This window comes from Chelon labrosus, assembly GCF_963514085.1.
Source record: "Chelon labrosus genome assembly, chromosome: 15".
Taxonomy (NCBI): Eukaryota; Metazoa; Chordata; class Actinopteri; order Mugiliformes; family Mugilidae; genus Chelon; species Chelon labrosus.
In genome coordinates, this window is record NC_140348.1 from 26574223 (window position 1) to 26588629 (window position 14407).

Genomic DNA, 14407 nt, shown 5'->3' on the forward strand with positions numbered 1-14407 from the left:
TAACTGATTACATGTAATCTAGATTACGTAATCAGATTACAAAAATCAAGTAACTGTAATCAGCCCAGACTACAATACAAAAATGCGTAATTAGATTACAGTTACATTGTTGGGGATTACCTGATTACATTTTATCATGCAAACAATGCAACTTTTTTATGATAGCCTAGCCAGTGTTTTCATTTGACAAGCAGCCCATTTGTTTGTTCACTAGATGTCATTATCATCCATTTGTCTGTGTAGTTTCTTGACAAGAAAAAGGTTCAAATCAAAACCCAAGATGGAGGAACCGTCAACGTCAACCAACCCAGATAGCAAAAAAACAGATTGGCAGATAGCAGAACGCTGGTGGCATGCCACTTGTGGTCCACCATCTCTTGAAATTTAACTTATCATGAATATTAAGAAAATACATGAAATGTTATTAAAGTGATGGATGAAGTATAACTGAATAAATGAAAAAGGTTTTAGACCAATAGTGACAAAATATTGGGGCATTTGACGACAACTCGCTTGCGGACCGCCAGTGAACCGATGAGCAAAACTCCAGCGGACTGCCAGGTCTATCCCCAGTGGGCTGACGGTGGTCCGCCAGCCTCTTGCTATCTGGGAAAAGACCTGTTCCAGTCGGCAAAAATACGTTCAGTACTTGGCAACATCGCCACAACTTTGAATTAAAGACAGAGGAAAATAAGATTGTGTATGTCTTGTACAAGTTGTGTAAAAAGTAATCCTAAAGTAATCAGATTACGTTACATGTTTTGGGTAATCCAATAGATTACGTTACTGATTACAAAATTTGCCATGTAATCTGTAATCAGTAATCGATTACATTTCAAAGTAATCTGACCCAACCCTGTATATAATCATACATTATTTCATGTATTTTTGCACAGAACTAGCTGTAAATGCAATTGTATTTATATTCCCATTGAATTTGACTTCCTTTAAGACATTTTGTCTGAAAAATGGACGTGAGATGGTTCTAATGTTGGGGAAATCCCATCTGCCAGCAATGAGAGTGACAGTGTTACACGATAATCATTGTATTTATATGATCGTTTCAGGGCCTATGCAATATAAAAGGGCAAATAAACGATGTGACTGACAATGAATAAAGCAGTTGTTTCATTTAAATGGCTGAGCGCCCGTGTTTATTCCTTAGGTTACTGCAGTCATCTGCACGTAGAATAGATATGATTTTAAATACACTGTACACTAGAGTGTGATTCTTGTTCAAGCTGTTTTAGTTCAGACGATAGTTTGGGTCAAAATACGACAATTTTAAAGCAACAGTTCGACATTTCTTTATTTCCCATCTGGCAGCACTGGACAGTGAGGAAGAGTGGAGTGGAGAGAAAGGTTTGAGCAGAACAGGAAAATAGAGATTTAACGTCATAAAGCAGACAGCATAGCTGTAGTTGTTCTGGTTGTATTTTCATCAGCACTGAGAGCTTACTTTTTATATATATTTTATGATACTCACAATACCAGTGAAGATGAAGGAGATGATGTCCGTTCACCTGACGATGACAGCAGTTCTTCCAAAACTCTTTGATGGAAAATGTGTTGCGGCACTCCTTTATGTACACGTTAGATTTCAAGGGTTTTAAATTCTTTGTTTTATATTGTTTTTTTGACATTTTTGGAAGATTTTCTGATGTTTTTATTGCTCTCCAACAGTTGCCTTATGACCACTACAAAGCTCTGTGTTTAATGTGGGAGACCAACAGTGTCAATGTGTGCCTGTACATCAATCAAGCTGTTTGTTTTTTTTCTGGAGAGATACGAAAAGATGGATCCACTGCACCAGACGCAACTAAATGCTTGGATCATTGGAAGGTCTTTCATTGTCAGGCTGTATTTCTACTTGAGAGCGCATGGCCTTGATAAATACCTCTCACTGCCTTGCTCGGTGACATGGGATGGCAGGGGAGGCAGACGATGGGAGCATCTCATGCCTCTTATCTACTCCATGAAAGACTCTGGCCACCATGTTGCTCAAGATGTATTGTAATTCACCTGGGTTGTCTTATATTTTTATTTGTATTTACTTTTTAACTTTATCTTCAGCTGTTTTTCTTTTTACTTGAGGTTCTCGAGGGTTTTTTTTGTTGTTGTTTTTTCTTTTTTTTAAGTGCAACTGAGCTACTGTGACCAAACAATTTCCATTGTGGCTAAGTAAAGTCTGTCCAAGTCTAAAAAGTTGGTTTGGTTTCAAGCTTTATTTTGTGACAGGTTTTCTCGTTGCATTTAAGTTTTTACTCACTGTCTTTGTTCTTTTCCCGCCTCTGTGATTCCACACACCTGTCTTGTCTTGTGTCTTTAGTCTGCATGCCCCTCCCCTCATTGGTCTCACCTGTTTCTCATTATTCCGTCAGCCTGTGTGTGTGTATATAACCCTGCCTTTCCCTTTTCCAAGTTTTTTTGTGCTGTTACCTGTGTCTTTCTTACCTGCTTGTTGAATCCTCATGTTTCCTTGTTTTTCTGTTCCATTTGTAGTGATTTCTCATTTTTTGAGTTTTTCTCTATTTCTTCTCTTTCTTAGGATTTTTCCTGTTTACCCTGTAGTGCCTTTTCTTCCTGATTTTCTGTAGTTTCTTTTGTTTCCTGCTCCTGCCACAATTTGTGTCCTGCCTCTGGGTCCTACCTCGCCACCATAACATGATAACTTATATTATTAGAACATAAAAACCTGGAGGTGGACTTGTTAGTGTATATGAGCACCCGGCAGAGAGACAGAGTGCAGGGGCTGTCTATGAAATGCAACATTAAAAATCAGCTTGAGAAATATTCAATAACTTCACCAGTATTCATTTTGCATGTGAATCTGGTGCTCTGAGACAATTTTGACGATCCTTCAGAGAACAAGAGTTGAACTACTGAGCCAGAGTTCAAACAAAAACTACTCAAAATGAAGCTGTATTTTCAAAACCAAGCGGTGCAGTATAAACCAAACCATAAACCATGCAAATTAGGTAAAAGCTATATATTATTTTACACTGTGTCGTGGTATGAGATGGTCTTGTCATTGCATAACACAAGTTGTCTGAGTGATGTCTAAAGTCACAGCATTAGCACTGTTGCATCATTTGCATACATTGCTTGAATTCAGCAATAAAGTTTAGGACTTTTAAATATATATTCAAAGGTTAAGGGCAACAAAATTAAAATGTCATCTACCAAACACTGACCACCATGTATTTGATTTATAGTTCACACCTGAACATGGCAATGTAATGGGCTACATGTTGTTTACTATGTGTCTCAATAGTTTGTGGGAAATCTTGCAAGTCATACGTCTGTGTGTGCAAATACTTAAGCACACAGTGTTATCAACTCCTCAGTAAGGAAAGCAGCTTTGCCTGTCCTAACAGTCACTAAATGACGCTATAGTCTAATTTGCATCATGGACCATGTGCATAATTGTAATGGATGCTGTAGGAGAGTGGAATTAGGTTGTGAGAAAGATAAAAACAGAAGCACCCTAAATATTGTTTGTATATACTACAAATTAACTTTCTTCCATCAGTTCTTTCTGTAGTTCCTTTTGTTTCCTGCTCCTGCCGCAATTATATGACCACCTGGCAGAGAGACAGAGTGCAGGGGCTGTCTATGAAATGCAACATTAAAAATCAGCTTGAGAAATATTCAATAACTTCACCAGTATTCATTTTGCATGTGAATCTGGTGCTCTGAGACAATTTTGATGATCCTTCAGAGAACAAGAGTTGAACTACTGAGCTAGATTTCAAATAAAAACTACTCAAAATGAAGCCGTATTTCCAAAACCAAGTGGTGCAGTATAAACCAACCAGATAATTTCAGTGACATTCTGTTTAATATGAATGTGAAATAGTCATTATTTTACACTTTGTCGTGGTATTAGTCTTGTCATTGCAGAACACAAGTTGTCTGAGTGATTTAATGTCTAACGTCACAACGTTAGCACTGTTGCATCATTTGCATACATTGCTTGAATTCAGCAATAAAGTGTAGGACTTTTAAATATAAATTCAAAGGTTAAGGGCAACAAAATTAAAATGTCATCTACCAAACACTGACCACCATGTATTTGATTTATAGTTCACACCTGAACATGGCAATGTAATGGGCTACATGTTATTTACTATGTGTATCAATAGTTTGTGGGAAATCGTGTACTTGCACATTCGTATGACGTCTGTGTGTGCAAATACCTTTAAACAGCACTGTATATGTCTGAATTTCAGTGAACGGCAATGAACTCCTTTAGCACACAGTGTTATCAACTCCTCAGTAAGGAAAGCAGCTTTGCCTGTCCTAGCAGTCGCTAAATGACGCTATCATCTAATTTGCATCATGGACCATGTGCATGTAACTGTAATAGACGCAGTAGGAGAGTGGAATTATGTTGTGGACATAATAACACAGACATGTAATGAACTCTGTTCCTTACTCCTGAAGTCTTTCTTGGTCCAGATGGTGTCTGAGGCATCTTCACTATTGTGTCCGTGTTGCAGTGGATGTGGGGTTTCTTGAACAGATTTGTCCATCTTAAATACTGATCATTGTGGTTTCCACCAACTCTGCCTGATTGTCCATAAAGTTGCAATGGTTAACAAAACAGTCAGTCAACAACCATCATTGTTTATGCAGGTCAATAGAAGTCGATGACTGTCCCACTGGCTTTTGATGCATTTACCTGGTAGAACCTGTTGCTACACAATGGCCTCCAGTTGGAGCTCCATACTGATGTCTTCTGATAATCGGCATCATCCAAAATTCAAAGAAATTTAGAATATAACTTATTCAGTACAGAATCACACCCCAACTTCAAAACACCTTCAGCAGGTTTCATTAATCATTACTGTAACTCTGACTGACAACAGAACACATGGTTGTTTGATGATAAGTAAATGAGCTGCTGTGTATACGTCATTAAAATTCTCAGGAAAAAGATGTGACGTACGAAAAATGATTACACTGCATCTCTCTAATCTATGAATTCACACAAACAAAAATCTGCAACATAAAAATAAAGAAGGTGAAACAAATGTTCAAACTGGACATTGATGCTCCATGAGTCCATTACATGTCTGTTTTAAATGATTCTTTCCTGATATTCCTGTGATTTTATAATTACAACTGACCTCATATCTCATTTCCTCATGCGAGCAGATTTAAATATGTGAAACCTGCTACGTGTCACATTCTGCTGTAGACTGTTTAGATGCAGAGGACAGAACCAACACCAGTGTGAGAGACTCATTCAGGTGAGATCTGACAACTTTCAAAAGGTAAATACTGAGACTTTCTGCTAATGTTTGATAAATTCCATGTATTCCATGTGACTGTGAAACCAGTGTATTCAGATATTTCACTTATGTTTATATACTATACTGGAAACAGACTCTTCAAAGAGGAACAGTCTGGACTGTAACAGTTATATCAGTAGATTCATGTTACTAATTTATTAATATATCTATTTTTATTTTATCACAGGTTTATTTTATCTTGAGCTGACACTATCATTAGAAAATGATGATTTCCAGTCACAGACAAAGAGATTTAGTTCACATACGTACTGAACACCTTTATCCTGCAGTTGTTTCTTCCTTCCTCCTTGTTTCACTCCAACATTTATGCTGTACTAAAGGTATAACCAAATATTTTGTTAATATGACGGAAAAATCTGAAGGCCGTCCGTCGTTTTGACAGATTGCAATTCACACCCCTGACCACATGGTGGCGAGTGACCTTATTGGCTCTTGTCTCTCATCGAAGTTTGCGTTCTAAACATCGCGGAACTTTTGTTGGTGCACGATTTCCTGGTACACTGATTACACTGATACACACGTCAGATCGGCTAACCATAGACCAGGGATTCCCAAAGTGTGGTGCGCACACCCCTGGAGGTGCGTGAAGTGCCTCTAGGGGGTGGGCGAGATGCAAAATGCAATGGCGGAGAAGAAGTTATCTTCTTCTCCTTACCGTATAGGCGCAACTAACTGAGCCAGCTGCGCTGCGCTGCACTTCAAATATATATATATATATACACTATATTACCAAAAGTATTCGCTCACCCATTCAAATGATCAGAATCAGGTGTTCTAATCACTTGGCCTGGCCCCAGGTGTATAAATTCAAGCACTCAGGCATGCAGACTGTGAAACAAGACATTTGTGAAAGAATGGGCCGCTCTCAGGAGCTCAGTGAATTCCAGCGTGGAACTGTCATAGGATGCCACTTGTGCAACAAATCCAGTCGTGAAATTTCCTCGCTCCTAAATATTCCACAGTCAACTGTCAGCTCTATTATAACAAAATGGAAGCGTTTGGGAAAAACAGCAACTCAGCCACGAAGTGGTAGGCCACGTAAAGTGACGGAGAGGGGTCAGCGGATGCTGAAGCGCATAGCGCAAAGAGGTCGCCGACTTTCTGCACAGTCAATTGCTACAGAGCTACAAACTTCATGTGACCTTCAGATTAGCCCAAGTACAGTACGCAGAGAGCTTCATGGAATGGGTTTCCATGGCCGAGCAGCTGCAGCCAAGCCACACATCACCAAGTGCAATGCAAGGCGTCGGATGCAATGGTGTAAAGCACGCCGCCACTGGCCTCTAGAGCAGTGGAGACGCGTTCTCTGGAGTGATGAATCACGCTTTACCATCTGGCAATCTGATGGACGAGTCTGGGTTTGGAGGTTGCCAGGAGAACGGTACATTTCAGATTGCATTGTGCCAACTGTGAAATTTGGTGGAGGAGGAATTATGGTATGGGGTTGTTTTTCAGGAGCTGGGCTTGGCCCCTTAGTTCCAGTGAAAGGAGCATTGAATGCTTCAGGATACCAAAACATTTTGGACAATTCCATGCTCCCAACCTTGTGGGAACAGTTTGGAGCGGGCCCCTTCCTCTTCCAACATGACTGTGCACCAGTGCACAAAGCAAGGTCCATAAAGACGTGGATGACAGAGTCTGGTGTGGATGAACTTGACTGGCCTGCACAGAGTCCTGACCTGAACCCGATAGAACACCTTTGGGATGAATTAGAGCGGAGACTGAGAGCCAGGCCTTCTCGACCAACATCAGTGTGTGACCTCACCAATGCGCTTTTGGAAGAATGGTCAAAAATTCCTATAAACACTCTCCTCAACCTTGTGGACAGTCTTCCCAGAAGAGTTGAAGCTGTAATAGCTGCAAAAGGTGGACCGACATCATATTGAATTCTATGAGTTAGGAATGGGATGGCACTTCAGTTCATAGAATGAGTAAAGGCAGGTGAGCGAATACTTTTGGTAATATAGTGTATATACATATATATATATTTTTTTTTTATCTGTTCCTGAGCCTATCCTCTTTGTTATTTATGTTGTGGGTCGTGTGTAACTTTATTACAATTTAATTCAAATGACTGGTGTTCTAATTTTATTTCCATAACCGCTGTGTTATGATGACGTGGTTGTGTTAGCTCCACGATCATTGTTGCAATTTTTGTTTAATGCGGCTGAAAATGTTATCCATATTTCCTCATATTTCCTTCCTTCTGCCTCTGAGCCTGAGCCTGTCATCCATCCCCTTTGCTCTTAAAAGTGAAGCTTGTGCGTAACTTTGTTTCATTATATTGAAAATGTTACAGTGTTTCAGTTTAATTCAAATGCGAGAGCGCGTTGTTGTGATCGTGATTATTTTGTTATATGTGTGTTCTGGTAACTTGAGCATGATCAAACATGCTGCCTCTAATATGGATATAAAAAAGCTTGTTGCCTTTTATTTATTTATTTATTTATTTATTTTTTAAGTGTGGGGGATTGGGGGTGCGTCAGCGCGGTTGGAGGGGGTGCGCGGCCAAAAAAGTTTGGGAACTGCTGCCATAGACCATATACGTGGTATATATGTCTATGTCTATGTCTGTGCAGCTAACAGCTACCAAAATGGAATTTACATACCACCGAACACTGTAAGAAAAGATACACCATATCTACTCAATAAAAATGAGGCAACAGATTACAAGCAATATTATTAATTATATTTCACAATGTTTGGTATTGAGTAAATATTAATTAAATGAGACCCTTAATAGTTATCCATTTTATATGAGTAGATTTGAATAGAAAACAGTACAGAATTAATTAAAACCTAAACAAAAATATTGAGGTGATTTGAAAAAGAGAAACTCCCTAGTGTGTAAATAGTACTAATAAAAATTAATTTAATTCTATATATCAAGGACATATAATTGAGTAATAATCATCTACATTAATCTGTTCATTAATTTGAATTTAATCAATGCAATGAATTAAATCTAAATATTCTTCTTTCTTAGGAATAACTAGTCTATGGCCCAGAAAGTACAGAACTCCACAAATACTCAAATAATACTTTTATTAACAATTAACTGCACAACAGTCTCATTTCAAGCCAAAGAAAAATCCCCCAGAAGTGCATGTACCGAAACAAAAGCAGAAAAGTGTAATGTGTACGGAGTAAAAACCATTTGTACTTTGAACTAACCACAATAGAAATGTCACTGACATTCATGGGATAAGAGTCCAAATCAGCGCTAACTTACAAACATAGCACTTTCAAATGTGCAATTCTCAAGCTCTGTAGAAGCTGAACATTGTGTAGTACAAAATTTTGCACTGCAACTACAGTCTCATTTCAAGCCAGAAGCTTGCTCTTGAGGGACTGGACTTTGCATCATCCAGTTCCAAGAAAAGTTTTTGGAATACCTCGAAGGTGTACATCAGCTGTCTGGGATAATCGAGATTCAGCGCATAGGTCAAACCAAGGAGGCCAGAGCAAGCCCTTGCAATAGCTCCTCGTCCTGTGATGACTTCCACGCCCTCTATGACAATTCCAATGTTCTTTGGGCTGTTGCTTGTAGAAGCTCCGGTCTTTGGGGTCACAATAATTGCCATTATGAGCTGTTCAATTTCCTCCAAGTTCTCAGTGTCCTGCAACATGAAATTGTAAGTGTCTTAGTATAAAACTGTGAGAAATATATTGCAAGCATATTGCATTACTAGACACTAGTCATTACTAGAATAGTGTTCATCCCTCTAGGTGAGTTCAGAGATTTGGAGAATCTATGACAAGGAGCACTGAAGCTGTTAAAAAAAAAGATACTACAAAAACACAAAGGTCACAGATCTGTGTCAGTCTACTTGAAAAAATAAAGTAACAGTAGGAGCCACTGTTTGATTCGGCAACTATTTTGTGGATAACTGTGGACTTATTTCAGTAAAAATATAACTTAAATGACGAGTTAACAAGCCATTCATCACCAGTCATCTTTATGGAAAATGGCCGTTTTTTCCAATGGAGTTCGGCGGCCGGCTCACGAAACTCCAACTATCAAACTAAACACAGCGAATCAGATATGAAACAGTATTCTGTTCCTAAAATGTTTTCAGAAACTTTTTTAGTGTACTGTGCAGCTGTAAAATGAGAAAGTTTGTGCCTTGTTAAGCCTCCTCCCCTCCTGCTAACGTTAAGTGCTAACCGCTGTGTACCGGACATTACCACGCTAAAATTAACAAGAGTTATGCATGAAAAGAAATAAAATTGCGGCTCTAAAACGTAACACTGTTAATAGGCTGACTTCACGTGTGATTAGGTAAGTTACCTTCACATTTGCAAGTTGCAACAAAACAGCGAAACAACAGAGAGAAGTTAAGTTACCTGCCCGGGAAGACATAACGAGCTCCACTGGGTAGATGATAGCCAGCTGCATTAAAAAAAAAAGCGCACTTTGACAGAAAGTGCTTTTCAATTAAAATTTGCCTGATTACATTAATTTGAATTCACTCAATATTCTCTCTATTTGGAATTAGATTAACATAATGCTTATGTTTTATTTAACTACAATGGGTGGATTTTATTCCAAACATTTTTATTTGAAATTTAGTTAAATATTTGCCTCAAAACTAAAAACACAATTATATTGAATATATTTTACCTAATACATTAATTCAAATCTACATGACCACAGAATCCTTTCTTACAGTGAAGCACTTCAGCCCTACGGTACCGTCCAAGAGCTGTTTACGCTAGCAGTCCCGTACGAACAAGACGCGTCGGCAGCCGAAACTTTTTTTTTTTTGGTTACCATTTAAAGTAAATACTGTTCTGAAAAAAGTACTTAAAGTTAATGAAACTTTAATGAAAAGGAAATGCTATTGAATATGTATTTATTATCATTTTTTAAAAAAATAAAAATTAAAGTGACGGGTAAAAATAGATTATGACGGAATTTTTATGACCTTGTCAGTCAAAATGACCGACAACGAAAAAGTCTAGCGCAACCTCTGACTGTGTTCAACATACACATCAAAGCTTCATGGACATCACTGAATGACATCAGATAGATAATCTCTCTAATCTCTCAAACACCAGGATTCACACTGAACAATGGGACATTTCAACATCAGCAACTCATGGAATGGAAGTTATGATGAAAACAACATCAACTTCTGGTTTGATAATTTCAAACTTTTCTGTTCTGCTAATGGCTGCTATTTTGACAAAGAGGCCTCCATCATGTATGTTTTTGCATTAGTAATCATCTGCATCAGCCTTCCTTTGATCCTAGTGGTCATCTACTTACTCTCTTCTCTGGTGAGTCCATTATAACAGATGTACACTATATTACCAAAAGTATTCGCTCACCCATTCAAATGATCAGAATCAGGTGTTCTAATCACTTGGCCTGGCCCCAGGTGTATAAATTCAAGCACTCAGGCATGCAGACTGTGAAACAAGACATTTGTGAAAGAATGGGCCGCTCTCAGGAGCTCAGTGAATTCCAGCGTGGAACTGTCATAGGATGCCACTTGTGCAACAAATCCAGTCGTGAAATTTCCTCGCTCCTAAATATTCCACAGTCAACTGTCAGCTCTATTATAACAAAATGGAAGCGTTTGGGAAAAACAGCAACTCAGCCACGAAGTGGTAGGCCACGTAAAGTGACGGAGAGGGGTCAGCGGATGCTGAAGCGCATAGTGCAAAGAGGTCGCCGACTTTCTGCACAGTCAATTGCTACAGAGCTACAAACTTCATGTGACCTTCAGATTAGCCCAAGTACAGTACGCAGAGAGCTTCATGGAATGGGTTTCCATGGCCGAGCAGCTGCAGCCAAGCCACACATCACCAAGTGCAATGCAAGGCGTCGGATGCAATGGTGTAAAGCACGCCGCCACTGGCCTCTAGAGCAGTGGAGACGCGTTCTCTGGAGTGATGAATCACGCTTTACCATCTGGCAATCTGATGGACGAGTCTGGGTTTGGAGGTTGCCAGGAGAACGGTACATTTCAGATTGCATTGTGCCAACTGTGAAATTTGGTGGAGGAGGAATTATGGTATGGGGTTGTTTTTCAGGAGCTGGGCTTGGCCCCTTAGTTCCAGTGAAAGGAACATTGAATGCTTCAGGATACCAAAACATTTTGGACAATTCCATGCTCCCAACCTTGTGGGAACAGTTTGGAGCGGGCCCCTTCCTCTTCCAACATGACTGTGCACCAGTGCACAAAGCAAGGTCCATAAAGACGTGGATGACAGAGTCTGGTGTGGATGAACTTGACTGGCCTGCACAGAGTCCTGACCTGAACCCGATAGAACACCTTTGGGATGAATTAGAGCGGAGACTGAGAGCCAGGCCTTCTCGACCAACATCAGTGTGTGACCTCACCAATGCGCTTTTGGAAGAATGGTCAAAAATTCCTATAAACACTCTCCTCAACCTTGTGGACAGTCTTCCCAGAAGAGTTGAAGCTGTAATAGCTGCAAAAGGTGGACCGACATCATATTGAATTCTATGAGTTAGGAATGGGATGGCACTTCAGTTCATAGAATGAGTAAAGGCAGGTGAGCGAATACTTTTGGTAATATAGTGTATGTATTTATAATGATGTGTTGTGTACAGTCTGTCAGTAAATGATTGTCTCTGACTCGTCTCAGGTATAAAAGTCTTGGTACATCTGGTTCTTAGATGGATAAATGTCTCTGACTGCAGCTTCTGGGCAGAGCCAGATGTCATATTTGGAGGAGGTGAAGTTCAGAACATGTTAACAACTGCTTTAGTTACTTTTACCAATGTTTTCCTGCAGGTCAGAAAGGATCACGGTGCTCCAGTCTACGTCATCAACCTCCTCATTTCTGACATCATTCAGCTCCTCTGCATGATTGTCTGGGTGGCGGCTAATGAGAATTACTCAGTGACGTACATTTTCGATTATCTTTATCTTTATGGTCTGTTGTCCAGCGTTGGCTTCCTGGTGTGTATCTCCCTAGAAAGGTAACTATCAGTCTGATCCAGTTTGTGTGTATCTACGTCTGTGTCTAACCATTTTATTAGTATGTAATTCTGATGCTCCTCAAAGACTGTCTATGTGTGTCTGTCTTTCATTACAGTTATTTGTTCATCGCCTGGCCGATGTGGTACAGATTCAGACGAACCATCAAGACCTCTGTGGTGGTCTCTGTCCTAGTCTGGATCCTTCCTCTTGTTTATGTCCTCCCATCGTATTTCTGGGTTGATATTCAGATCACAGAAACCATCTTTGCTGTCCTCCTCCTCCTCCCCCTCCCTCTGTTCATCTTCTTCCTGGGTGGGACTCTTAAAGCCCTGTCTACATCCCTCAGTGTCCCCTCTGATGAAAAACGAAGAATTGTGTCAGTTTTGGTCGTGGTGCTGCTTATTTACACACTGATGTTCCTGCCCACTGTCATTTGGATACTGGTAGACGAAATAATCAGCTATCACTTCTGGTTTGCATGTGACATTCTTCTTCTGTTGAGTCCTCTTGCAGACTTGATTTTGTACATTTTCATTAGGAAAGGAACCACAGACAAGCTTCTGGCCTCACTGTGTTGTTGCAGAATGCAGTTCAGGAATCACCAGATGAACAGCATGAATAACGACAGCATGTACACAGTCAGCGTCATGTAGGCAGGAAGTAGAAGTTTTAGTTTAGTTGTTGTAGTAGGAGGCAGTGGCCAGCAGGTGGTGCTGCTGTCATTTCTGACTGCAGAACACAGAGATCCAGGCAGAAGTCTGCTGCATGTTGCCTCCTTTTAAACCAGCTGATCACCATCATTAAAATGAGACAGACAGACTTCAACTGTTTTTTATCAGTGTGGATTAAACTGGTTGAGTTTTGAGTTTAGTTGGGTAACCCTGCATCAGTGTATAGTCTCTGGACTGTCAGTTCAGTGGGTTGAGGTTTTTCTAAAGACACAGCAGCAACTGCTCATGCTCAATTCTCCAACATCTTATTTTAAATGTTTCAAAGAAAAGAATAATAATCTAATGTATAAACATTTAGTGTTTCTCTTGCCTCAATATTTAACTTGATTTTCATAATTACTGGAATAAAATAATATAAACTCACAGCTTTTAGTTTTGTTCCAGTTCCAGTTTGTCATCGAGTTGCTTTCCTGACAATGTGTTGTGATGGCCTCTCATAGATCACACTGCATCTCTGTGATGTATGAAATATTTGGTGCAACATGAAAATAAAGAAGGTGAAACAAACCCTCAAACTGGATTGATAGAAAGTCTGTTATATAAGTTTGAAGTTCGAAATGATTCTTGGAGGATGTTTTATTGAATGAATATCTGCTGACGTCTTTCATGATGATTCTGTACATCTGTACATTTCATGATCACATCTGACCTCATATCTCACTTCCTCATACGAGCAGATTTAAATGATCAGAAACCTGCTACGTGTCACATTCTGCTGTAGACTGTTTAGATGCAGAGGACCGAACCAACACTAGTGGGAGGAACTCATTCAGGTGAGATCTGACAACTTTTAAAGATAAATATTTTAACACATGTAGAGATTAAGAAAGAATGAAAAACTGCAAAGAAAGTAAATCTATAATCTAGCAGTGAATCTGAATTTATGTCTGTATCTTTTAAATGTGGTGCAGTTTGAACTTTTTTCAAAATGTAAAATACATTTCAGAAGGAAATATTCTTAATTCTTAATTTTCTAGTGGAGATTTCTCATTATGAAATATGGAATATTTCTAATTTCATTTTCATAAATAGTATTTTCCTACAGTACAAGCAGCGCCAGAATAATCAGTCATTACAGAAAATTAATTGACAGATTTTGTTTTATTTATTTATTATATTATATAAAATGTGTGTTTGATCAGGAAATTATCTTAATGTATTAAATTATATTAGGTTATTATTTATGCATCAATATCAAATTTTTGCCATTATAGTTAGAAGTCATTTGTATATATATATATATATATATATATAATAGAACTGTATTGCCTTTAGGAATTACTGTCCTGTTTAATTTTTCACTTATAATAATAATAATAATACATTTCATTTATAAGCGCCTTTCAAGACTCACAAGGACACTGTACAAAAACATAAAGACACAACACAAGACAGAATA

At 38.9% G+C, this 14407-nt stretch overlaps 1 protein-coding gene across 1 annotated transcript; it reads left to right on the top strand.

Annotated features, from left to right (window-relative positions):
• The first annotated feature begins 10341 nt into the window (after positions 1 to 10341).
• On the top strand, positions 10342 to 13169 carry LOC311500725 (ovarian cancer G-protein coupled receptor 1-like). Its single transcript, XM_084562297.1, has 3 exons — positions 10342 to 10601; positions 12089 to 12276; positions 12393 to 13169. The coding sequence occupies exons 1-3, from the start codon at positions 10395 to 10397 to the stop codon at positions 12928 to 12930; spliced, it is 933 nt and encodes a 310-aa protein (XP_084418423.1). The 5' UTR covers positions 10342 to 10394; the 3' UTR covers positions 12931 to 13169.
• Positions 13170 to 14407: the final 1238 nt, after the last annotated feature.